General features: G+C 52.1%; 2 protein-coding genes across 2 annotated transcripts; one reads left to right on the forward strand and one right to left on the reverse strand.

The window, feature by feature from the left end:
• The first annotated feature begins 1229 nt into the window (after window positions 1–1229).
• Window positions 1230–9234, forward strand: CDC42EP1 (CDC42 effector protein 1). The gene is made up of 3 exons (XM_066550003.1): window positions 1230–1419; window positions 4890–5772; window positions 6776–9234. The coding sequence occupies exons 2-3, from the start codon at window positions 5328–5330 to the stop codon at window positions 7576–7578; spliced, it is 1248 nt and encodes a 415-aa protein (XP_066406100.1). The 5' UTR covers window positions 1230–1419; window positions 4890–5327; the 3' UTR covers window positions 7579–9234.
• Window positions 9235–10115: 881 nt separating this feature from the next.
• Window positions 10116–20463, reverse strand: LGALS2 (galectin 2). Its single transcript, XM_066550499.1, has 5 exons — window positions 20402–20463; window positions 16339–16444; window positions 11794–11876; window positions 11423–11582; window positions 10116–10320 (listed from the first exon to the last, which is right to left on the reverse strand). The coding sequence occupies exons 2-5, from the start codon at window positions 16342–16344 to the stop codon at window positions 10174–10176; spliced, it is 396 nt and encodes a 131-aa protein (XP_066406596.1). The 5' UTR covers window positions 16345–16444; window positions 20402–20463; the 3' UTR covers window positions 10116–10173.
• Between the last annotated feature and the right edge of the window lie 3999 nt (window positions 20464–24462).

The following is a 24462-nucleotide window of genomic DNA, read 5'->3' on the forward strand; positions in this document are numbered from 1 at the left end:
TGCACATACGGTCTTAATTCCTAATGGAGAAAACTTCCACAGAAGGTAGAAACTCCAACTTCCATTTCACAGAAAAGAAGCCAGAGAACAGTGCCAAACCCTACTGCTGCTGCTTAGCAAAGCTCTGAGCAATAGGGTGCTCCTGCCTGGCACCCCAGCACAGGCCACCCGAGCCCAGTGAGCGGCCATTTTGACATCTCCTCTGCAGACATCTTTTCATCCCTTCAGCCAAGCCCTACTTAACCCCAACAAGTCTTGTCTCGCCTTCACCTGCAGAGACACCTCCCTTCTTCTTAGCAGGGCCCTGAATAGGTGCTTGTACGTGGCCAAGTGGTCCCCAGCAGGGCCACCAAGCCAAGCCTGAAGGCCATGAGGGTCACCACTGGCACAGATGATGCTACACCCACCAGCAGGTTGCCCCTATTGGCACTGATAGGGTCTTCTGCCCTATTAGTGCCAATAGGGACTGATCAAGGGATAACACATGATGCCAGAGGGATGTGGTGTCCCATGTGTGGGCAGAAGCTCTCCCTTGGTGCACCAAAGAGCACCTCCTTGCATTTATCCACAGCCACCAAAGAGCACCTCCTTGCATTTATCCACAGCCACCCCCTCAGCCTGGTCTGACACACTCTCGCTGGTATGACGCTTGTCCTGATGCACTAATGCTTGTCCTGACCCTGTAACAAACACCAGCCTGGCCCAGGTGGCCTTCAGGGAGGCTGTCATCCTGCTAATGCCCACCCCAGTGCTACCCACAGCTCCTGGTACCACCACCCACCCGCAGCCCCCAGTCCTGACTGGCAGTGCTACACCCCTGGGAACTTCCTATCCAATATGGGATCAGGGGACCCTGTGTGATACCCGAGGGGTCAGACACACACACAGAGGGTTCAAGTCCCTCTCCTTTGCCCTGCAGCCGGGCTCCTCTAACTCGGTTAGACAGCAGCCTGGCCTTCCCCCTTCCCCCAAAGCCACTGTAGCCGGCACCCGGGAGCGGGAGGCGGCCAATGCCGGCAGACGGGAAATGGCACCGGGGAAGCGGGGAGGAGGAGGGGAGCGGCAGAGAAGTTCCTGAAGTTTTCTGTCCTGGATAGTTGGAATAAATCTCATTTTCTCTGGTCTCCCTGCCGAGGCGAGGATTGGCTCGGCAGTGCTGCAGCCCGCCCTCCTCCTTCCCACGTCCCCTCCCCGCCAGCTTCGCTCCCTCTCTCCCGTGGCATCAGGGCGTCAGCCTGGGAGAGCCAGCCTTGGGGGGACAGCCGTGGGAAAAGGAGGGGACAATGCCTCCCCTTTCCCCCCCACTGCATCCCGGGGCACAGCACCGGTAATCCTTGGAAGAAGTTACACTGCGGAGAGTGTCTCGCAACTTCTCGTCTGGAGGACGGGGAAAAAAATAATAACCCTGGTTCGAAAAAGGTAAATCCTGAAAGTTTTGGTTCATCAGTTTGTAGAGCTGGGGGCAGGGGAGTGGTGGGACCAGAAGGAAAAGGGTGGAGAGGGTGTTTGGAGAAGGGAGAAGCGGGAGGGATGGCAAGGCAACAGAGACGGGAAGGATGGTAAAAATAAAGGAGCAGAAAGCAGGAATGCAACAGGAAACTGGGAGTGAGGAGAGGGGACGCGGCACGGGGGGAGAGGCGGGAAGGAAAGGGAGTGAGAAGAGGGTCCCACGGATGGGGGAAGGCAGGAGGACGCTTGTTTCCCAAACCTTGCTCCAGATACCCCTCAAAGCCCCACAGGCTCTCGGCACCTCAATTTTAGGGGTATGGAGGAAGAAAGGAAGCACTTTTTCACAAGTGGGCAGGGAAGGGATGGATGGAAACTGCCCATCTCCATAGCTCCAGCTTCCCTCTGTGTCCCAGAATGTCTGCTTGGAAAAATATCCTTGTTATACAGAGATATCACTATGTGTATATATAGCAGCCAGCAGCACAGGAGTCAGATTTAGGCGTCTGCCTACTGCCCGGCTCGGCTCCGGGGAAGCTGAGAGAGGCCCAGCCCAGCCAGCCAAGCCCCTTTCCCCCTTCCCCAAGAGCCCGTCCCTGCTGGCTTTCCTCATCCCAAAGCAGTCACCCAACAGGGGAATTCTGCCTCCCTTCCTTCGGGGAAAGGGAGGTTTTTCATCACTCAGGAAGGCTGGGAAAGCCTTCCTGGCCACCCACAGCCATTTCCACCCGCTCTTCCTGCTGTTGAGACCACCCCAAATTTCTTTTGCAGTATGTCCCCTTTGGGGGAGGGAAGAGGCTGCTTTCAGCAGCTCTATCCAACTAGACATCTGGATTATTTTCCCCCCCTTCTGGTTTCCGCTCTTCCCAGCAAGCAGAACAGCTCTGGCCATTCCCAGCTAGTGGAAAACCAGTGGTAACCAGCTGAACTCGGGGGGGGAACAGGCTGGGAGGAGGAGGAGGAGTGCTGGCAGTGGGTCTTTGAAGGCAGGGGGCTTCCCAGAGGAGGGAAGAAGGAGCTAGAGACAGTATGCCAGGGAAGGGGAGGCCGTGGTGGGCTGTGGGCTTGGCTTGCCAGGAACTGGCAAACACCAAGGGCTGCCAGATGGAAGAGGTGGCACCCAGACAGAGAGAGGGCCAGGCAGAGGGTCCCTTTGCCCAGTGGAGGAAAGGACAGCATCCAGGTCACCCTTTGCCCACAGAATCACGAGTTCCCCTGGCCTGGAGGAGTCTGTTCGGGTGAAGGGGAGGGCTCAGAGGGGGCAGGGAGCCACACCAGGGGCAGAAGGAAAGAAAAGAAAGAGTGAGATTGAAGGAGGAAAAGCCCAACAGGCCTGCCAGAAACCTGCCATCCAGGTAGGGCTGGGCACCAGCTGCTTCACTCCCTCCCTCCCTCTCTCCCTCCCTCCTCTTCCCAGCAATTGCTGCCTGCCAGCAGCAAGGAGAGCCAGGGGCCAGGAGCTGCTGGCTTGCTTCCCTGTGGTGACCAAGGGACAAGAAAGGAGAAACACTTTTGTCAACCCCACTCCCTCACTCAATAGTTGTCCAGACAGGGAACAAGGGGATGCTCTCCTCCCACGTCCTCCCTTTTCCTTGCCTCCCTACCCCATCCCAAGGTGCAATGTCCCCCATAGGGGGGTGCAGGGCAGCTGTGTTGTGGGGGGATCTGGGGTGGGGGTAGGAGTAGCCCTGCCTGGTGCAGTACATGCTAAAGGGGACAGTCCCCACTTTGGGTTTCTTAGGGGCTCCAAAGTGCAGAGGAAGGGGAAAACTTGAGGGCTGTAGCTCACCTAATCCCCTCTCCCAGAGTCACATGCTTTCCTTGGAAGATCCTGGGGACAGCTCAAAAATATGGTTGCATCTCTCTCCCTGTGCTCCCAGGACCCCAGCTGTGCTGCAGGCACCACCCCAGTAGTTTCCTTTGCCGTCCAGGAGAGCCCTGACCCAATGGCTATGGGTGGGCTTTCACCACAGAAAGGAAATAGCTCCCCAGTAATGCCCTCACCCCAAATCTGCCACGTGCCTGGTTTGTCCTGGCTGCAAGGCAGCATTGCACGGCATCTGTGGGCAGGAGGAGGACATGAGCTGCAGGACCTGGGGGCCAGCAGGAACCCAACCTGCCACCACTCTGTCCCTGCTGCCACCAGCCACTGCCACCCCAGGAGGCCACTGCCACCCTGGGAGGCAGCCAATGGTGCTGGGCGCTGCTGGGGGAGGTTTGTTTTCCCTTCCCCAGTCATTAACCCCTGGAAGATAAGAGAGGCCCCGGGTGAGCAAACAAGGCCAGGGCAAAGCAAAAATGCATCTAGCCAGCCAGACGAAGCAATTTCATGTCCAGGACTTCCCTTCTCCAGAGCTTTTGCCATCCTGGCACTGCCTGGCTGCTCCAAGGCGATGCACGGACAAGCAGAAGAGGCAGGAAATGTGGCAGGGAAAGCCATGCAGCAGTGGGGGTCCCAGCACATGGAGATAAGAGATATGAGGCTCCTGTGTCACCTCTTGGCATGCTGTCCTCCACAGCCAGCCCTGCTGGAGGGACTCAGCTCTGTCTGATGCCCCAGGCACAGAACTGAGCCCAGGGAAGGATGCGTCCCCAGCTGGCTTCCCAGGCCACCAACACTCTGAGATGTCCCAAATCCTCTCCTTTCCCCAGCCCACCCTCTCCCACTTGCTATGCATACCAACAGGGGATCTGCTGATCTGACAGTCCTCCCCACTGACTGGGAGGTCATCACCCTGCTGTGCATCCAGTGCATCCAGCTGCTGCTTCCTGCCTGCCCCTCGCTGCCTCTGGGACCTGCCTGAGTGCAGGGACCCACCCCACCTTCTCTCTCCTCCAGCCTCAGGCAATCACCTCCCTTGCCATGCCTCAGTTTCCCCTGTCTGCAGAGCAGCTTCCCTCCCCACACTGCCGACTCCCTGCTTCTCCAACATGTCTGCCCAGCTCCCAGGGACCCAGCCAGTGAAGGACAAACAAAGCAATATACAAATACTGCATTTTTGCTTCCCACCACTCCTCCCGAGAAGCACATGGGCCCCAGGCCTCACCCTCTCCTCAAGGGTTCATCTGAATAGCAAAAAGGAGGGAGAGGTTTCTCGCCCCAGGAGCTTGGGCAGCCAAGCAGGGCATTGCTCTGGGAGGAGGTTCTGCCTCGGAGGGAAATCCTCAGCCTGTGTTGTGGCGTGGGTCTGGCAAAGCTGCTTTGCAGACGGGAAACTAAGGCATACTGAGGTAGGTCAGCAAGGTGAGGGAGAGCACATGTTTTTGGAGGAAAGCCTTTTTCTTCCTCCCCAGGAGAAGGGCCAGATAAAGGGGCAGCCAGTAGCAAGCTCGCCACTGCCTTATGCACCGCCTTTAACCTCCCCAGGCAGTTCTGTGGATACAGCCAATGGGATTGGGAAAATCCTGTCCAAGGCTTTCACTGTTCCTCTTGCCTTGTTTAGGTGGCCAACAAGGGAACCAATGCTCTTGCCCTGCCAGTCCACCTGAAGCTCCCTTTGCTGCCTGATGCCCCATCCGTGACTGGCTCCCACTCACCCAGCGGCAGTAGAAGACAGCAGATTAATCTCTAAGTCTACGACCAGACACAGCCTCCAGTGACCTCTGCAGAACAGGGGGTGACCCAGACACCCCCGGGGACATCTGTGTGCCACCACTGTCCTCACACTGGGAACGTACCCTCTGAGGGTGATTTCATGAGCGCGACGTAGCGCAGGGAAGCAGGAAACCTGCCGAGAGATAAAGTGCCATGCACTGCCACCCCAAGAGCATCAGAGCAGAAGCAATGGGGAGGCTGGGGATGTGACAGAGCACCCCAGTGCTGGAAGCCTGGTGAGGGCTGATTTTTGGAGCTTTTTCAAAGGCAGGCTGAAGGGTGCAACATGAGCCTGGGGAAGCTGCCGGTGCTGAGCTGGGTGTCAGGCTCCCATGGCAAGCGGCGGCTGAAGTCGGAGCTGACGCCGGACATGATCAGCCCGCCGCTGGGTGACTTCCGGCACACCATGCACGTGGGGCGCGGCGGCGACGTCTTCGGGGACACCTCCTTCCTCAGCAACCACGGCGGGGCCGACACCGCCAAACCCAACAGCTTCTTGGCGCGGACGCTGCGGCACGTGCGGCGCAGCCCGCTGAAGAGACGGGGCAGCGGGGGCCAGGTGGGTGCCTCGCCCGCGCCCCCCGCCATCTCGCCCATCATCAAGAACGCCGTCTCGCTGCCGCAGCTCAACGAGGCCATGTATGATGGAGACAGCACCAGCAGGGGCTTGACCAGCAAGTTCTCCTTCAAAAGTGCCTCCAACAGCTTCTCCAAAACACACCAGGCCTACGGTGAGTGCAGCACAAGGCCCAGGCTGGTGCCCTGGTACTGAGCACCCTCTGCAGCCCTTCTCCATTGCTCCATGCCTCAGTTCCCTCCACAGTGAGGAACTTAGGGTTTTAAGGAGAAATGGGATATTTGAGACCGCCCGGTCTTGACAATCCCTCCAAGCAGATAATCCTAACCTTCCTCCTGCCCTTGGAAGGTGTCCTTCCAGGGTGTCCCTCAAAGCAGGGCAGGGATGATTTCTCTGTTTCTGCCCCTCTCCTGTAGCGCCACACAGCTGGCAGCCTGTGTGCAGATCCTGTAAGGGAGCACCCCCCATCTACCTTTTCACTTGAGCAGCCTCCCTGAGGAAGCCAAAAAGGTGCTGGGACAGTGCAGCAATTCCCACTCCAAAGTAGTGAGGTCAAGGGGACCCACAGCATGGCCTTCCCCACCTCCACACAGATGCTCCAACCCTGTCCTTAGCTGTGCCAACCTCTACATCTCCATGTGCTGCTCCTTAGGGATTCCATCCACCCTTCTCCACCGTGTCCACATCCCTCCCTGCCAGCCAGGGTGCCCTTTGGGGAAGGGTTGCGGGAAGGATGGGACAGGACATCTGTATGGCTCCTCTCCAGCCTCACTGCACTGGGCTGTGCTCAGCTTTTCCCCAGGGAGGGAGGTCTGGAGCAGAAGGTCTCAGGGTGGGGGTTGGATCAGGGGTGCCTGCAGCAGCCGGGGGAGGTGGCCGGGCTCAGAGGGAAAGGCAGGCTGAGGCAATGCTGCCATCTCCTGGTCTCACCTGCCTAGCTCAGCCCCACTGCCAGCTTATGGAGCCCAGAGCCCACCTGGAGACCCTCTGCTGTAACTCTGGGCTTTGGAGATGTCCACAGAGACACTGACCTGTTCTTTAGAGGCCAGTGCCACTGACAGGATCATGACCTGAGCCACTTTGTCAGCAGGGTCCCTTTTCCCCTGCAGAACTAAGTCAAGCTTGCTCCCTCACCAGCCATACCTTCTGCCTTACAGGTCTGGAGTCCGGATTTTGTACCATCCCTCGTGTCCCTCGTTTGGAAAAGGCCCAAGAGAGCACCTGTCCTGGGGAGGACGAGCTGGATCGCTCCGACTCCCTGCTGTCCTTCCGCCTCGACCTGGGGCCCTCCCTGATGAGCGAACTCCTCCAGGTGATGAGCTTCTCTGAAACCAATGGCAGCGAGGTGGGGGAGGATGGCCCACACCTCCTGTGTGAAGAGGGGACCAAGGACAGGGTCCCTCCAGCAGTTCCTGCATCCCATGAAGAGGACAAGGCAGCATCCAGCTTCTGGGACCACTCCAGGCAGAGCAACGTGCCAGGGGCCAGCTCACTGCCAGGTCTGTCAGTCCATGCCAACGGAGAGGCACGTGCCATCGAAGGTGCTGGAGCGAACTCTGTCTGGGCTTCGGGGCCAGGGGCAGTGTCCACAGGGTCCCCGTGGCAAGGCCACTGGAACGACTGCACCATTGAGGCTGGAGAATTTGACCGAGCAGCCCAGGTCCTGGCCCGCCATTACGGTGGGACCAGCACCCCACGGAGCTCGGAGAAGGGTGAGGGTCCCCGGCAGGCCCGGACACAGACCCCGTGGGAGAGCCCCAGCAGCAGCCTGTGGGGGTCACGAGTGACAAGGGAGAGCCGGTCCCCTGAGGCCAGCTGGAACCAAGGAGAGGAGGAGGAGGAGGAGGAGACCAAGCTCTCCAGCCTGCAGGAAAGCCACAGTGGTGCCCGAGGGGGCCGCAGCAATTCCTTCGAGTATGCCGATGAGGAGGAGGAAGAGGACGATGAAGTCAAGGTGTGAACAGCCATCCCGCCCATCACAGGCCCCACCAGAGACACTGGTGCCAGCATCTTTGCCCTCCTCCCTGTGCCCCACCCGCTGGTGCTGGTGTCACCAGCAGGCCCAGTGGGTGATCTCCTTGCCAAGTGGGGGCACTGGGCAGGCCGGGGAGGGCAGGAGGAGAGCCCATCTCCTGGGGGGCTCCCTGGGGCTGGGCCAGTGGGCTCCACAGAGCCAGGCATAGCACCCTTCCTCCAGCCTCACGGCCCTTAGACATCAAAGGAACAGTCCCATATGCCAAAGGAACCCCGAATCCTTCCTACCACATCCCACTCTCCCCAGCACCCCCTCTCTCAACCCCCAACCTGGCTCCACCAGCATATCTGGGGACATACTTCATCCTTCCACTGATGTCCCCAGCCCTCCTCTGTAATGGCAGGTGTGCCTCCCCAGAGATATTCCCACTGATAGCTTTGGCACGTAGGGGATGGGGTTTCCCCAGCTCCAGCTGGTGCAAGACCCTTCAGAACAGCATATCTATCAACAGGGGAAGGTCAGCTGGGGTCCCAAGGGACAGGCAAACCCCACAGAACTGAGCTTTCTCTTTTCCCCCACCTCCCTCAAAAAGCTGTGTGCTTGCTGTTCAGGAGGTGAGAGCATGCACAGAAATAATCAGGAATGTTTCCACTTGCCTCCTGCTGCTGGGCATCACTTAGGACAGCTTCCTTCCTGACCCCCACTCCCCTCAGCAATTGAGACGGGAGAAACTTCTTGGCTGACTGGTGGCAAAGGCAGGTTGTCAGGTCACCAAATTCTGCAGTTCAGGCCCTAAAAATCCCTTCTTTTCCCCCTACCTCAGAACAAGGAGACTCCTCTGCAGCCACTTGGTTTGTGCCACCATCCTCGTGGTGGTGGTGGCACAGTTTGTGTCTCCATCCTGTCCCCCTGCCCATTCCCCACACACGCCCCTCATTGCAGTGCACCCTTCCCAAGGGTGGTGTGGAGCATGGCTGATGTGCCCTGCCGGGTGGCCCTGGGTGACAGAGCTGCCCTGGAATGAGCTGTCCCCACGCTGGCCCACGTGCAGACTGGCCCTCACAGAAGCGCCTTTGTGCCATGGTGTGGAGCCAACATGCTTGGGGGCTGAGGTCACTGGGGGGACCCTCACAGGACCCCCCTTGTTCTCTGGGACAGCAGGGCGTGTGCAGTGGGAGGAGATGCTGGGCCATGGCTGCAGGACTCTGCTCCCACACATCTCCCACCACCCAGCTGCTTTCGCTGGGAAGCTCTTCAGAGCAGGATAAAGAGCTGCAGGGTGTGCACATACTGCACGTGCAAGTGCCACTTGCAGCCAGGCCACCAAGGTTAAGGACAAGCCCATGTTCCCCAACCTCCCCAAGGGGCTGCCTCATGCCAGCCACCAGCAGCAAAACAGGGCAGGCACCAGCTTCAGGAAGTCCCCAGGTCTGGCCACTGGCAGCCAGCAGGATCAGCCTTATTCTCCCTTGCACCTTCCAGGGTGGGGACCTGGGCTCTCAGGATGAGCTCCCCTCTGCCCTCTGCTTCCCAGACCATAACACAAGACCAAAGATCCATATCTGTGGAATTATCCTTTCTGCCTCCCCTCTGTATCCCATGCACTTATTATTGTCCCTATTAAAACAGTTTTGATATTAACCTCTGGTGCGTCCCCTTGGCTGCTGTGACCTTATTGTCTTCCTTGCTATGTCTGCTGGAGCCCCAACCCAGACACCAATCCCTCCATCTTTGGCAGTGAGGAAGTGGAGAGGGAGGGCAAGGACACTGCCACCTTGCCTTGGACCAGGCTCTCTGTAAGATGCTCTTCTACTCTGCTCCCCTCCCACCCAGCCTGAAGTGTCCCAATGTTTGCTGTCACACATCAGTCTCACTTTTGAGTTGGCAAGGTACTTTAGAATTAGAGCAGCAGCATGTAATAATTGGGACTAATTGCCTGTAGTCCTGTGCTAGGAGGTACTGAGCCACATGACTGAGCCCAAATCCCACTGCCTCATTTTTGATGAGTAGGATCTGCTGTGGAAATGTCAGAGTAATGGCTAACCTGACTGGAATGTGCCAGCAGATAAGTGAGGTGAGGTAGAAGGGAAAGTTGGAGATGATCTCTTATCTATGGCAGGAATGTTGGCTGGGGGCACACCTGTGCTGTCATCCCCATGCCACCTTTTAATGATGCACTTTTGTAGCACATAATGCCACATCAAATGTCACTTCATTTACATTTATGCCTTCCTTCCCATTTCACCATCCCCTCTTCCCAAAAGCTCGGCTGCAGGAAGTAATGGAGCTTTGTGAAAAGATTACACAACTGTTTCTCCAGCAATCATATGGTGTCCTCATCCTGGACCCCACCTACAGCCTGCTTTGGCCTACCTACCATCCCTTCAACCCCACAGCCTGTTCTGACCTGGAAGGTACCTGGCATTATCCCACAATGGCTTCTTTCCTATTGGTGGGAGAACCTTGGGCTTGGTCAGTGGCTTGCACAAGAGACACAGAGCTCTCACAGAAGACAAAGCAGCTGGAACAGCCAGCCTTCCACTGGCTTGGGTTTTTATTAGAGCCAGGAAGCAGTGCCCATCAGGTGAGCTTGAAGGAGATGATCCTTAGGCCCCCCAGGATGCTTACATAGGTGATGTTGCGGTAGCCGTGCCGGTTGGGGAAGCACACCTCATGGCCATCGGGCAGCTTCACACGGAACTTGTCTGACAGCATTTCAATGAAGAACTGGGAGAAAAAAGAGAAAGAAGGGCAGGAATTGGGAGCAAAGAGGGTATTCAGAGGTCAGCTTTTAGGCAAAAGGCCTGACTGTTACATTAGAGGGTCAGACCTGTCCACTACAACCTTAAGCAAGGTGCTGGGGGTTGAGGTAAGGGTGATTCAGGAAATGAGCAGTTGATATCAAGGGTCTAAGCAGGAATACAGACTATGACTGGGGACAGGATCTCTCCCAAGGCTGTTTCAGGTACTCAGACTGTAAACTCACAGCAGCTAAACCCAGGTGTGCCTTTACATGTATTCAGAGAGCATATGGAAGGTGTACCACCACTGTTCTCCTGAATAAACCTGACCCCCCAATGCCCTCAGCAGCTCACCAGGACTCAGAAAAAGGAGCTTTGCTGATAAACGTGCACAAGCAGACAGGACAAGAATGCATCACCGGTCATTGAAAACTAAAGGCAATGTTCCCCAAAGCCGTCATCTCACTACCCCTTCCCCTAGAGCCATTTCTAGCTGAGGAAACAAGCTTTCTCTCCACAGATATAGGAACTACTCCTAAATGCAGCCCTGTTAGTGATTTGGGACATCAGATAAGGCGAGGCAGCAACTAGGACAGCATCCTTGGCAGGAAGAGAGGAAGGACAGATTGGCAGCATGGATCCAGGAGTAATTAGGACAGAAGAGTTCAGGAAGAGGCTTTTGGGCATTGCTCCAAACTCGAGGTTGCCTTAAAGCCTATGTTTACGTAGGGAGGAGGGAGAGAAATAAGGTAAACAGCAGCAAAACCCTACTTCTTGGAGACTCCGTTTACTTTCATACATGCCCCAGGTACACTCCCCTGCTGGGCAGATGGAGGGGCCAGGAAGCACTTACAAAGCGTGAGACAGACAGGGCACACTTAAAATTCCCAGAAACATTGCAATTTTGAAAGAGGAGTGGAAACAGCAATCAGGACCAAAAACCCAGAAGAGGGACCATGGTGAGGGAGCAGGAGGTATTCAGTGGGACCGGGAAAACTATGGGAATCTGCTAACCAGGAGCTTCCCCTCACACCCTATCACCCCAAACACACCCCACATATCCCCTGACACCACGCTGGCACCCTCACCTTTACAGTGCAGCCCCTGAAGAAAGGGAGGTGGCGGTCACGGAGTTCCGTCTCCCAGGAATCAGAGCGCTTGGAGTTACAGACGATGACAGACTCGTTGAAGCGGGGATTGAAGTGAAATGCCAGATCTCTTGAGCTGTAGCCAAGATTGATGCTGAAGCTGTAAAGGAGCATGAGGAAAGTCATATGCATGGACAGGAGAGGGTCTTGGAAGACTTGATATCCAACACACATCTCTGCACCCAGTTCCTCCATCAGTGTTACAGGTGGCACAACAATGTGCTATTTTGTATCTGGCAACCTTGGAAAACCACCTTCCTCTATAGCCCACCTTCAACCCTGGCATGGCAAGATGGTTTCTTTGTACTTACCCAACAGTATCAGCAGATATTTTGCCCTTCACCTTCAGGGTGTTCCCAGGCTTCATATTCAGGTTTAAGATTTCAATATTTCCCTAAGGCAGAGAAAAATAGTCTGTGGGGCTCCTTCAGCCATTCCTCCTGACTTGGCACTGCAATTGAGAGGGTGCTGCTTGGAGGCATCCCAGCCAGGAGAACATAAATTGCTCTCAGCTGGTGCTCCTCTCATGACAAAACCCTCCATGCTGCAAGTCTTGCATGAACTTCTCATTCAGTGAGAGAAGAGTGGGCTGAGTGAAACCCGCAAGAGAGAAGAGACATCCGAGAGAGAGGAAGTGAAAACTGTCTTGTCCTCAGCAGAATTAAGAGAAAGCAGGACAGCAGAGATACAAAGAGGGTTAAAGCAGAGGGGCAATGTCCAGGGTTTGGTGGAAAGCCGATGCTGCCCAAGAAATGCAAATGGTGAGAGTGGCTATGACTCGCCAGTCTCACTCAGCCTTGCTGAGCTGAGGACCCTGGGTGACAGAGGACAGGAGCAGCAGCCCTTACAGGCATTTTCCTCAGAGGGCAGAGTAACCAGGAAGGGAGACACCAGCAGTTTAGCTCAGAAATGCTTTGCACATTGGACCTTACAGCTCTAAACTTCACTGTGGTTTACACATTAACATGACTTCTGCTTCTAAAAAGTTCCAACAGCTGCTATTAAGCCAGAAGACTTTGATGCTAGGAAAAAACCTCCATATGTACACTTCTTACTAGGGATTCCAGCAAATAAAAGCAAATCCCAGCCTCCTTGGTGGTTCCCAGGGGAAGGACTATGACACAGAGCCCTTAGGGGTGCTACTGTAGACATGAGCTAGGACAAGCATCTTCCCAGCTGGCCAGGGAGGTGTGACCACCATGTTCCCTTCTTTCCTGTGTGTAACAGCTCACCTAAAAGAACATCCCATCCTTCTGTGGCAAGGGGCAGCTCCAAAATCCATACCAGCAGACAAAAATGATCTCCATCATCCTTCCCCACAGTGCTCTGAGAAGGGCTCAAAGGGGCTTGGAGGAGAGGACAACCAACACATCCTCTCTAGATGGCTTGAGTTATGGAGTGTCCTTTTCAGGAGTGACAGAGTGGCATCCCAGCTTCTTCCCTTCTTGTGGCTCTAGATTCAGCTGTGTGGATTGCAGTACCCATATGTGCCAGCTCTCTGCAACCTCCCATCCAAACCCAAACCTTTTAGCCTGAGAAGCCACACACCAGGCCACACCAGGTTCAATAGTCCCATGTAGGGGGATACAGTATGGGTAAATGAAGGTGGTATAGAATGCAATCTTATCCCCTAAAGAGTTGAAGGTGAGACAATTACTAAAGATCAAGAGAAGTCCTGATGTTAACAGGCCACATTTTTAGCCAATAAAAAGAGTGTTATAAAAGAGTGGATTGGTGGGAAGTGGAGTCAGTTGGTTACTGTGAGGACAAGGAAGAGTCAGTGCCTAGAGGAGCTCCCTACAAGAAACATCAAGGAGGTATGAAACTCTAGCAATATGGAACTCTTGCAATGTAAAGATAATAGAACTCTTGCACTATAAGACAACAGTCCCATCCTTCCTAACCCTTAGATATAGGAATGTTGTCCTCACTGGAGAGTATCATCCCTGCTGTATTCTTCCCAGGTAAGAGCTCAGTAGACAGTGCCCCTGCTTTCTAAGACTCCAAAAGTCAAGTGGAAGAGGGAGACAGAGGAGGGGGTTAAGGCTTGGGAGACCAGTCATCCCTCAGTCCCCCTCCCAAGCCCTACAGAGAGCAGCTGAGTGCTCCTGCTGCTGCACAGACAGCTGGTAGACAGCTTCTACCCTTCCCTAAAACATTCTGAACAAAGGAGAAGTAAGTGCTGATAAGCACTCCTTCCCTGGAGTGTTTCCCACAAGCAAGGGGTCATAAACTCCAGCAGGCTTGGGAAATTTGTTTACTGTAGAGAACCTGAAACTGTTGGTGAAACCTCCAGGGCTGAGCATGGAACCAGCAGGAACCAGTGCTGGGGATGGTGTTTTCTGGCATTGGGTCTCTTTCCCTCCACACTGCTGTGTCCATAGCACACCTGTACACACCTTCCTATCACACTACTGCCCTGCAGCCATCTCAGGGGTAATACAGAGCCCAGGGTCCCCTTCTCAAATATTGGAGCAAAATTGAATGGCTGGCTAAATTGCACAGTTACTTGCTTTTTATCTGGGGAGTAAGGACTTGCTGTCTGAACAGTATCCTGGATATTCCAGTCTTAGTAAATATACCCATGAGAAGGAGGTTTTCTACAGACTTAGGCAAAAGCAAACAAGCAGTAATTGCTTATTTTCATTAAGTATAAACATATTAAACCAAGGTATATCTTTCCAACACAGTTTATAAATGTCATACTTGTTAACCTTCATTACTTGCTAAATTTGTAAACAAAACTCAGAGATACATACACAAATTAAAACCCCCAGAACACAGTACACAGAAAAGCTAAAAACTGCTGTGGATGCCTACGGTTGGAATAGGAGAACTCTCAGCTCTAGTTGCAGTTTCTAATATGCAGGATTCCTATAACCTGGAAAAACCATAAAACGGAATCACTCCGTTTCTGTCTAACCAGGGCACAGTGGGTTAACAGCAGGGCATTATCCATCTGACAATAATTTGATGGATTTTGCCAGAACTATCTTTCACTTCCCAAGGGTAACACAGAAAACTTTAGCTCTGTCACCACCCTATCAATACCTGCAGCAGCGGGTACTGTTAATGGAATCAAGTCTTGGTTTAGATTTTGGCTTTGCTGTGCTGGTATAAATTTGACAGACCCACCAGGGGGGTTCAGGTGGTTTCTCAGAGGTTGCTCCAACCCATCCCATATGGCACCAATAATTCCCTATTTCCTGGGAGAATTCATACCAGGTAGGTATGTGAATTTGGTCTATATGTGGTTATGCCACTGCTGCAGTAATATTCATGGTGCCATCCATTTGTATGTGAATTTGGGCATTTGATACAAACATTTTCAGCCTATCTGAAAGGCCACAGAGGGGAGAAGTTAATAGGGCTGGACTGACAGGAGCTACTATCAGGACTCGCCTTAATTGATGTTGCTTTCATACATTGCTTAAATACACACTGCCTTTTGCACAGAGGCTGCCAGATCTGAGAATCCTGTCGTTTTAAACAGCAGCAGGCTTTCCTGTGTCCTGTCTATGCCCCCAGCCCAGCAGGCAGCTCAGGTAGTCAATGAGTAGTTATGGTTACCTGGGGTAGCAGTTAAAAATACTCTATGTCACCAGAATCTTTCTGCCTCTTCCTCACTCAGCAAGATCTGATCTCTGCCCATAAGGGAAACTTGCATTCAGTTTCATATTCCCCTGAACATCTAGAATGTTCTTCCAGTAATGTATCTTACTCTGCAGGGAACCGTAGTGTGGGTTTCTCCACCCCCCTCATGCACAGTTTCAGTTTCAATTAAAGGCTGACCTTTTTCTGCTTTTGGGGTAGAGTCAGAGTCTGCCTCTAAATCATCATCATTGTACCAAATGTCCCCATCCCATGTTTCAAGATCCTGACAATATACCACCCCATAGATATGCTGGACTGAATTAAAGGATGATTCATGTGGGATTTTATCAAGTAACTTACCTAGATTTTTCTGCATCTGTTTTTCTCATATTTCAGCTGCAGACAGTAGTTTTTCTAATTGCTAATTTTTAATTAATTAATTAATTAAATTTTTTTAATTAATTAATTAATTTTTAATTAATTTTTAATTTTTATTTAAAATAATATCTATTAGTTTTTACAACTTCTCCTGTGCCCCTTTCTCAAAAGACAATGCTGTTCTAAGAACCTCATTTTCTGACTTCAAACTCATGAATTTTAGATCTGCAACCCTTTTCAGGTGGCAGGTTTGATTTTTGCACACAAGATGAAAAACCTCCCAAAACTGCACAAATAACTTACCTTCTTACCTTTCATGGGCAACTTACCTTTTCCTCATCCCATTTTTCATTCGACCTGCAAACTAGTCATGTGGTCAGCTATTGCCTGTACATTATCACAATTAGTTTATACCCATTCCAACTCTAGAGGAGAGAGGCAACTACCAAACTTCCACAGGAGAGAGTAAAATTTTAGCTTTACACTGGTCACCCTTGAAAACCATTTTGCCTTTGGTCTCCCTCAGAGAGAGATGACCTGGGCACACCAGGCAGGAGAAAGCTGTCACCCACAGAGGGATAGTAAAAGTAACAGTAAAGGCTTGGTCAATCTCCCTCAGAGGCTTAATCTCCCACCAGGTAGGAAGAACAGTCAAAGTTCGGAACTGTTGAACGGTACTTTGGACCAGAAAATGGTGATGCCAATTAAAATGTTACGATTCGCTGTTGAAGTCATCTGCCCAAATTAAGGTGGAAAGAAGACTAAATGCCAGTTCAACAATGCCAACTTTATTTTACAAAATTAATCTTATACGGAAAAGAGAAAGGGAGAGAGAAAGAGAGAAGGGGAGAAGAAGCAAGACAGGTCAAGTAGAAGGTGGTCACCTCCATGGATCTAGCAGCCTCCCGTTGGTCCTTCTGTGCCTTGGGATTCTTGATGGTGGGGTCTCATCCAGTTCACTTAATTTCCTCAATAATTCTTATGCAGTCCCTTATTAGGGTAAAAAGCAGAGGTAGAAGTGGCTTTCAGTTCCACGTTAGCATGTGAGGCAGCAGTAGGCGTGGTTCTGCCATCGCGCACACTCAAATCTTAATTCAACGGCCACCAGGGGATTCTGGGGGTTGTGTGAGACAAGTACCTCAAAAAATAAGTGTCCTATTTGTGACCCCACTTCTTGCACTTCCACAGTAGTTCACTTCTTATCCAACACACCACAGCTGAACTTTGACCTGAACAGTTTTGGTTCAGTTAAACTGAACCAAAACTGAAACCTTGCTTCCTTCATGGGTTGTGCACAGGCACTCGTGACTTTTTTTCTGCAACAAGTTCACCACCAAGCCCTTGTTTAAGGCATGTACTGCAAATTACTAACCCTTTCCTTACAGCTGCCTGAGAGGTAGACCAGTATGTGTCTCCTAATTGTGTCCAGTTCTGGGCTCCTCAGCACAAGAGAGACATGGAGCGCCTGGAGCGGGTCCATCAGAGAGCTAGGGAGATGATGAAGGGACTGCAATGTCTCTTATAAGGAAAGGCTGAAGGAGCTGGGCCTGTTCAGCCTTGAGAAGAGACAACTGAGAAGGGACTTCACCAATATCTATCAGCATCTGAAGGAGGGTGTCAGAGGGATGGAGCCAGGCTCAGTGGTCAAGCAATAGGACAAGAGGCAACGGGCAGAAACTGATTCACAGGAAGTTCCACCTGAACATGAGGAAGTGCAGGTGAGTGCACAGTGGAACAGACTGACCAGAGAGGTTGTGGAGTCTCCCTCACTGGAGATATTCCAGGACCATCAGTATGCAATCCTGTGCAATGTGCTCTGGGACAATCCTGCTAGAGCAGGGAGGCTGGGCAAGGAGGAGATGAGCCCCTGTGAGCCCTTCCAACCTGACCCATTCTGTGATTCTGTCTGAGGGATGAGTAAAACTCCCTGTGCAGAGAGTTGAGTGCAGAGCCACAAGTACCGAGGATGCAAGAATATGCAGAGAGAGAGACAAGCAGGAAAGAGGCACGAGCTGCTCAGAGAGGGGCCATGAGATTTTATCAAGATAACATTTACCCCCTCCTACAATGCTCAGCAGAGGCGTTCACCCCCCTTTTATTTGCCATTGGGAACAATAGTGGGAAGCCACGCAGCAACTCTGCCAGCACTGGCGACTTCCTTCGTCTGCAGAGCTGAGCCTCCATGTGGTCACACACCAGCCCTGTGCAGATGGTCTCCCTCATGCAGGGGTATGTGCTCCCCACATCAGAAGGGGATGAGACTTTAGGGACCCCAGAAGAGTCAAAATTCTCTACTGCAGTTGGAGAATTTTGGAGATGGCGATTGGGATGATGAAAGGAGAGTGACAGGGGCAGGTTGATATTTCCCTGCTGACACTGCAAAGCAGAAAGCCTGTGGAAACAATGATAACATGGGAATGTAAATCCCAAAGAAAGAGGAAATCCGGCTAAAGAGCATCTGCAAAAGAGGTGGAGTATCTGTGCAGTAAGGAAAACATAAACAATAGCTGAAGAAGCTGGCAGCTGCTGGTGCGAAGGATCCAGGAACCCTTCACTCCCCAGAGAGATGATCCTATAATAGGATACCTGATTGGGAGTACCCCTCCAGGGCTCCCTAGATTTTTACCCAGGCCAGAGGGCAGTTGTACTGGTATGGGGCACCCATGTTACACCACTGTGACCAGAGGAGCATTTGCTGCATTCCCAGAGGGACAGCAAAGACCCAACAAGCAGTCACTTGGTGTGAGGGTGGGGGTCACCTGTGGCCCAAGGGCAGGGTAAGCTTCCAGCAGGGAGCAGGCAGGCCTGCAATTTTGCATCGAGAAAACAAAATAACCCCAAACATATTTTAAGAAGGGAAGAGCCTAATGCAAGCATGTTGGCTTTCAGCCAGGAGAATGGTAGGGCAGGTCCTCTGCAGACAGCTTTCACCCCATAAAATGCAGCAGTTCTACTGCGGAGGTCCCACATGGTAAATTTTGGGGTCAATAATCTTTCCCAGCCTTCCTGCTAGTCCTGAGGTGGTCTCAGGCCACCAGGAGCACCAAGGAGATCTCAGGACCCTGGGTGCCTCCAGACAGCAGCACCTCATGTACCATAGCCTAGAGCTGCCACCACAACCACAGGGCACCACACAGCTGTTGAGAACAGACCAAATGCCATCCTCCCCTCCCCAGCAGGCTGCCAAGATCCTCGGCAGTATCCTTGCTGGCAGCAGGATTTATTTTGTTTTCTTATTTGGGCAGGAGATAAGCCAGCTAGGTGTGAAGCCCTGAGGAAAACCACAGACTTCCCCACTTCCCAGCCAAAGTAGACTCAGCAGTTAGAGGATTCTCAGGGCCTTCTGTGGCAGAGACAGCCCCCAGAATCCACACCACCACGCCAAAATCATCCCCACTCTCTCTCTCAACAGTATTCTGAGGAAGGGCTGCAAGGGGCTCAGAGGAGAAGGTAGCCAACACATTCTCTGTAGACAACAGGAGCCATGAACAGCCCCCTGCAGACTGACACGGGTCACCACCAGAGATAAATGCTCAATCCAGAAGGCATCAGGAAGATAGAGGAAGGCAAGGCAGCCATTCTGGGTGCATGGATGCATGTTCCACTGTCCCCACATCAACCCAAGCTCTGCAAGAAGAGGGCAGAGATCCCTTTAGCACCCTCATGAAAGGCTTGGTGCTAACTAGGCACCAAAGAAGTGGCACTGGAGAATGGCACGTGTCATGGTTTGACACTGGGACAATGCCAGTGCCTCCATGAGAATACTCTCTCCCTGGTTTCTGCTGTGAGATGTGACCAGGAATAAGCAAAGCAGGCTCCCAATTAGGAAAAAAAATTTATTAACTAAACTAAACTACAAGGAAAAGGGGAAAAAGAAGAAACACACAAGGAAAATGAAAACTTCACAAATACATCTCCTCCTCCTCCCCACCAATTTCCCAATACAATACATCCCCCAAATCATCGACTCTCGGTCCAGCACCACCCTTCAGAATACTCAATCCTCAGTTCATCAAGAGGAGGAGGAGTCCTTCTTGTGCCAATGGTGACCTCTTCCTTTCATGTCCAGTGCTCTCACCACTGAACAAGGACCAGAGCTGCTTCTAGGGTCGACTTTTAAGGATGCTTCGTCCCACTCCAAAAAGCCACAGTCTCAACTTTGGGACATCTGTCCCCCCATATTTTTCACCCCTGAGGCCGAGGGGTACCCACACGGAACCCTCTTGGTCCTGAGGCATTGCCTCCCCCTAGAATGCAGTCCCTGTATCACAAGGAAACATGGCTCTGTCCATGGCTACACAAAAAGAGTCCAGCAAAAGCTACTCCATCAACTCTTCCACCTGAGTTCTTATCTATTTCTCTCGTGGCCCATTTCCTCTTATCTCATCTCTATCTCTCTTCTCATTCAGCTCCAGGAGGATTAGCATTTGTAAGGTTTCCATCATCCAAGAAAAGGGTTAAAAATCTGAGGCTCTGTCTGTCCAGAACTCCCACGGCTGCCCTGCCAGGCACCTTCTCGCCACATCCCCCCCCCCCCCCTTCTCCTTCTCGGCTGGCCACTATTAAATTTCAAGGTGGCACAGGCTCTCTCTCTCCTGGGAGGGGGTGGTGGCTGCCCGATGCCTCTCAGGGCTCCTCCTCCACCCTTCCATCCTGCAGGGGCCTTCCCCTCCCTTCTGTTCAGGCCCCGGCCTCCCTCACCCGGCCCCATGGCTGCCCCTGCCCCGCCCAGCCCGCAGCCGGGCAGGGGAGCTCTGAACCCTTCACTGACCGGAACCCAAGAGAGCCTCCCAGGGCAGAGCCCTGCTTTAACCCCGTGTGCTCAATGTCCCAATGGCCACATTAGGTGCCAATATTAAAATCTGAGCCCTGATTGGCCTGACCAAAGCATCCCAGAAAACATATTTCCTGTCAAACCACCACAGCACGGCAGCATGGATAAGGTACCTGTCCCACGTTGCACTTCAGGCACCGAGGGAGCCTGTGCCTTGGACCAGGCTTCAGTGTCTGCTCAAGGCAAAGGGAGCTGGAGAGATCAACCATACATTCTTTCTCAGAGTAGCAGCTGCTTACTCTGCTATTATTTCCTACTGCTTCATATAATTTGTACTCCACAGCAAGCTATTGTCCCTTTCCACTGGCTATTTATTTCCTTGAATAGCCTCTGGGGAAAGATTTCAGTGCGAGAGTAAAGAAAAAAGAAAAACTCCACACAATAAATCTCAAGCAGTGACCTGATTTAAACTGTGTTCTCTGACCTCATCTGGGCCCTGGTTGTGGTTCCTCATGGCAGTTGTGATTAAGGCCTGTTTCTGCTTTGATTTCCTCTCTTCATTAAGCCTAGGGGGGAATGACCCCTGCCTTAGAGGGCTGTGGGGTGGATTTTCAGAGGCCAGGGCTCAGGATACAACTGAGCAGAAGCTTCCACCACCTCCTAAAGGAGATGCTCAGCCCTCCACCTGCCTGTACAGAAATCCCTGAATAGGACTAGCTTCCCCTTTAGTCAAGAGGTGTTGGTTGGTCTCTCAGAGAGTGCTGCAACCTACACCCAGCTGATCCCTGAGCTCTGAAAGTCAGCCAGCTTCCTAATGGAGGAGGACCGAAAGAACAAAGTGTACTTACCTCAACCAAACACTGAGGTAAGCAAGAAACAGGGTAAGCAGGTCTGTGGATCTGAAGGGTGTTTACAGGAGACAGTTGTCCAGGAGATGCAGGAGAAGCCAAAGCAAGGATAAGCACAAGAAAAAAGTGCCCAGGAGCACCAAGCTCCCGCCTAAGATGTTACCCAGAGTGGGATGGCTCCTCTAGAGAAAGCACTGGTCTCCACATTCAGATCAGGTAAAATGGGAAGGAACAAAGGACTAGAGGTTAATCTCCTGCCACTCCTCCTGCCTCAGCTCCCTCACAGTGCATCATCCAGAGCACCTGTGGAAACTACAGAATAAGCATGCATGAACTAAACCAGAGGGCAAGACATCAGAGGCCATCAGCATCCAGTAGGCTCCACGAACATCACCCCTCTTCAGCTGTAGGGCGCAGTTTCTCTTCCTTAGGAAGTGGGGGAAAAGAAGGAAGGACAAAGATAGCTGAAGAACTAAAATGTGGGGGAAACCCTACTCCTTTCTTCAGAGCTAAGGGCAGCAGTGAGAAAGGGAATCTGCATCAAGCAGTGGAGCAGATGAAGAGCACAGGGAACAAGTACAGCCTCAGACTCCATCTCTCTCCCTCCTCTGTCTGAAGGGCGGTGGTGCCATGGTGGCTGGCATCTCCCATCTCCATGGGAGAGCTCAAATGTGCTCTGATGGATGGTTTCCAAGTTATGTCCTTGAACCTTTGCAGGGAATGTCTGTCCCAGGCAGCTCTGAAGTCTGTAGAAACATTTCTGTGTGGTCAGAGCTGTGCACAGGGAAGGGGAGAAAGGTGGCTCATTTGCAAGGAAGTTGGTCGATAAAGGGTCATTTTTATCAACCCAAGCAGCCAGATGAGTCACATCTTCTATCCCCAGCTTGGCTGAGGGGCAGGAGAATGAACACAACTGGCAGAGGGTGGAGAAGGGAGGTCAGAGCACTGATGGCATGCCACCCAGTTCCATTTCCAGACTTCATTTCTCCAATTCTTTCACTCATAGGTGCATGCCAGGAAATGCGGGTTGTGGGAAAGGCTTTCAAAAACACGCCTGGAGATAATAATTCACTTGTGTTGAAAGCTTCCCTACTGGAAAATAGAAGATGTATAGAAAGCTCACAGCTTCTCTCTCTCTGGGACTTTTGGGATCACACAGCTCTACCCACAATCTCTAGATGAGATATGATTAGCTTAATGGGAAAAGGATCTTCCAAAGAGCACTCCACAAAGGATCAGCTTCATGAGGTCTTATGGTCCACTTGCATCTTCCACCAAAAGATTATCATCTGCCACAGTTTTATCTTACTATTGAGCAAAGAAGATGGCAGCTCCCTCACAAGAGGAAACTGAGGCACAGACACCCAAGTCCACATCCAAAATCAACTCCGCCTGTTTGGATTCTCATCCTAAAGTTTTCATGGCCACAAAATCAAATCACATAAAATCAAATCATTTTGCAAACCTGTGCAAAAAGCTAAAAGGAAGCTGTGCTCCCCTAGCTGATACCGCTGGAGTATCAAAGATGATGATCTCTCATCACACCGACTACTATCAGCAGAAGGTACTGAGTTATTCAGTGCATCTGGAAAAAATCAGCCCTTGGGTGAGTCCAATTAAGTCTGAAAACCAGAGGCATTCAAAGAACAGAAGTCTTCCTGCAGTGGAAGCCATGGCACTTCCAAGATGCCCCAAGCCCAATTTCATTGAGTTCAAGGGGACTATTTCCCACAACAGAGGCAGCATGAGACCAGCTGGCTGGAACTAGAATAAGCAAAAAAGAAATGCAGCATTGCACCATTATACAAAAGGTCCTTGGGGACCTCCCTCCACAGAGCAGCCATCCTGGATTCAACCCCCAGCACAGCAAGGGCAAGAAGTGAGAGTGCCTGCCAAGTCTCCCTTTCAGAGTGATTCTCACGGCTTCCTGCGCTCAGCCCAGGCAGGTTGGACAACTCTTGAGGACTTGCAGGAATCTTTCAGACAAGCAGAATCCATCTGAGTCACACGCACGAGGCACAATGCCAATGGTGGCTCATCCACTGGAAAAAAAAAAAAGAGAGAGAAAGAAATGTTAAGGGAGAAATAGCAAGTTTTGAAAAGCCACAAGAATTAACAGCTCATAGGCTGGAAAGAAGGGGAGGAAAAAAAAAAGTCTGTTCTTCCATGCTCACGTCACTAAAGCCAAGTATCCTTCATCTCCACTGGGAAGCAGCAAGCCACCTTACCACACAGCAGCTTTGAGAGCATCTGAAGGGGCAACCCACCCTGGACCTAAGGCCATGACTGAGGTCTGCAAAGGAAGGGGTTGTCAAGGCAAAACTATACATTGCTGCCAAATCAGCTTGAACAAACTTTGATGGCACTGCAAAATGAAACAGTAAAAACCAAACCAGATGAACACGGGAAAGAAAAGCTGCCAAAAAAAGGGAGTCCAAATCCCCAAATGACTGACTCAGTGCAGGAAATGGGCATCTAAAGAGGGACCTGCAGGCATCTGAAGGAGATCTAAGAAAAGATCGGGCCCGCACAAATGACTCTCCATATTCCTCTTCTCCCATTTTCCAGAGGGAAGGGCACCAGAAATACCTATGGACCTTCAGAGTGAGACACAGGAAAAGAGCTGGGCCACAGCACTGCCATGAGGTATTTCATCTCCACTAGATACTCCAGGAAGCAGGGCAGTGACTGTCCCACCTGCTTTGCACTAGGTGGGACACCTAGTCTCACTTTCCAGCACTACACTGGGCACTCAGGCACACCCTGTCCCACACAGGCGTCCTGTGCCTTCTCTGGACTGCACCCATGAGCCTCTACTCTTGTTTCTGACCCATGTGGCCAGTAGTACATAAGCCCTCATTGGAGCACAGTGGATGTTTATTTTGCATTCCCAGCAGTCATGCCAAGCTCTTTGTTCTCTCTGGCTCTCTCTTTCCCTTGCTTCCAGTTTGTGCCTTTTCCTGCTGTCCTTTTTTTCCTCGCCACTGGCAGCATGCAGGGGCCAGAACCTGGCTGTGTCTCTCTAGCTGCCCCCAAGTTTCTTTGTGCTGCTCCCCTCCTGGAAAGCCCCCAGCAGCAAAACAAACACCAGGCTTTAATTGCAGTCAGATTCCTGGACGGAGGATGCTTGCTCCAGAGAGAGGAAAAGAATATTTGAAACTAAATGCCTTCAATGCGACTCACCCCAGACTAATCTTATCATATGCCAAGCTGAATAGCCTCAAACACCGTTGCCAACAAACAGATTCAAACAGACTTCCCAAGCTGGGAGATCTGATAAGCACAATGTGAAGACAGGTGGCTTCAACTGCCAGGCAAGTTCCCATCTGCAGCAGATATCTTATCTCTTCTGTCAGGATAGGACACACATCCACACAGCAGGGAAA

Source organism: Molothrus aeneus, chromosome 5, assembly GCF_037042795.1.
Source record: "Molothrus aeneus isolate 106 chromosome 5, BPBGC_Maene_1.0, whole genome shotgun sequence".
Classification (NCBI taxonomy): domain Eukaryota; kingdom Metazoa; phylum Chordata; class Aves; order Passeriformes; family Icteridae; genus Molothrus; species Molothrus aeneus.

What these genes read in the sequence shown, in the direction of transcription:
- CDC42EP1 (XM_066550003.1), top strand. Translation starts at nt 5,328, where the DNA reads ATGAGCCTGGGGAAGCTGCCGGTGCTGAGCTGGGTGTCAGGCTCCCAT. An exon ending in CAAAACACACCAGGCCTACG is followed by an intron (nt 5,773 to 6,775) that starts GTGAGTGCAGCA and finishes TCTGCCTTACAG; the next exon opens with GTCTGGAGTCCGGATTTTGT.
- LGALS2 (XM_066550499.1), bottom strand. An exon ending in ATATCTGCTGATACTGTTGG is followed by an intron (nt 11,583 to 11,793) that starts GTAAGTACAAAG and finishes GCTCCTTTACAG; the next exon opens with CTTCAGCATCAATCTTGGCT. An exon ending in TCAGGGGCTGCACTGTAAAG is followed by an intron (nt 10,321 to 11,422) that starts GTGAGGGTGCCA and finishes TTTTTCTCCCAG; the next exon opens with TTCTTCATTGAAATGCTGTC.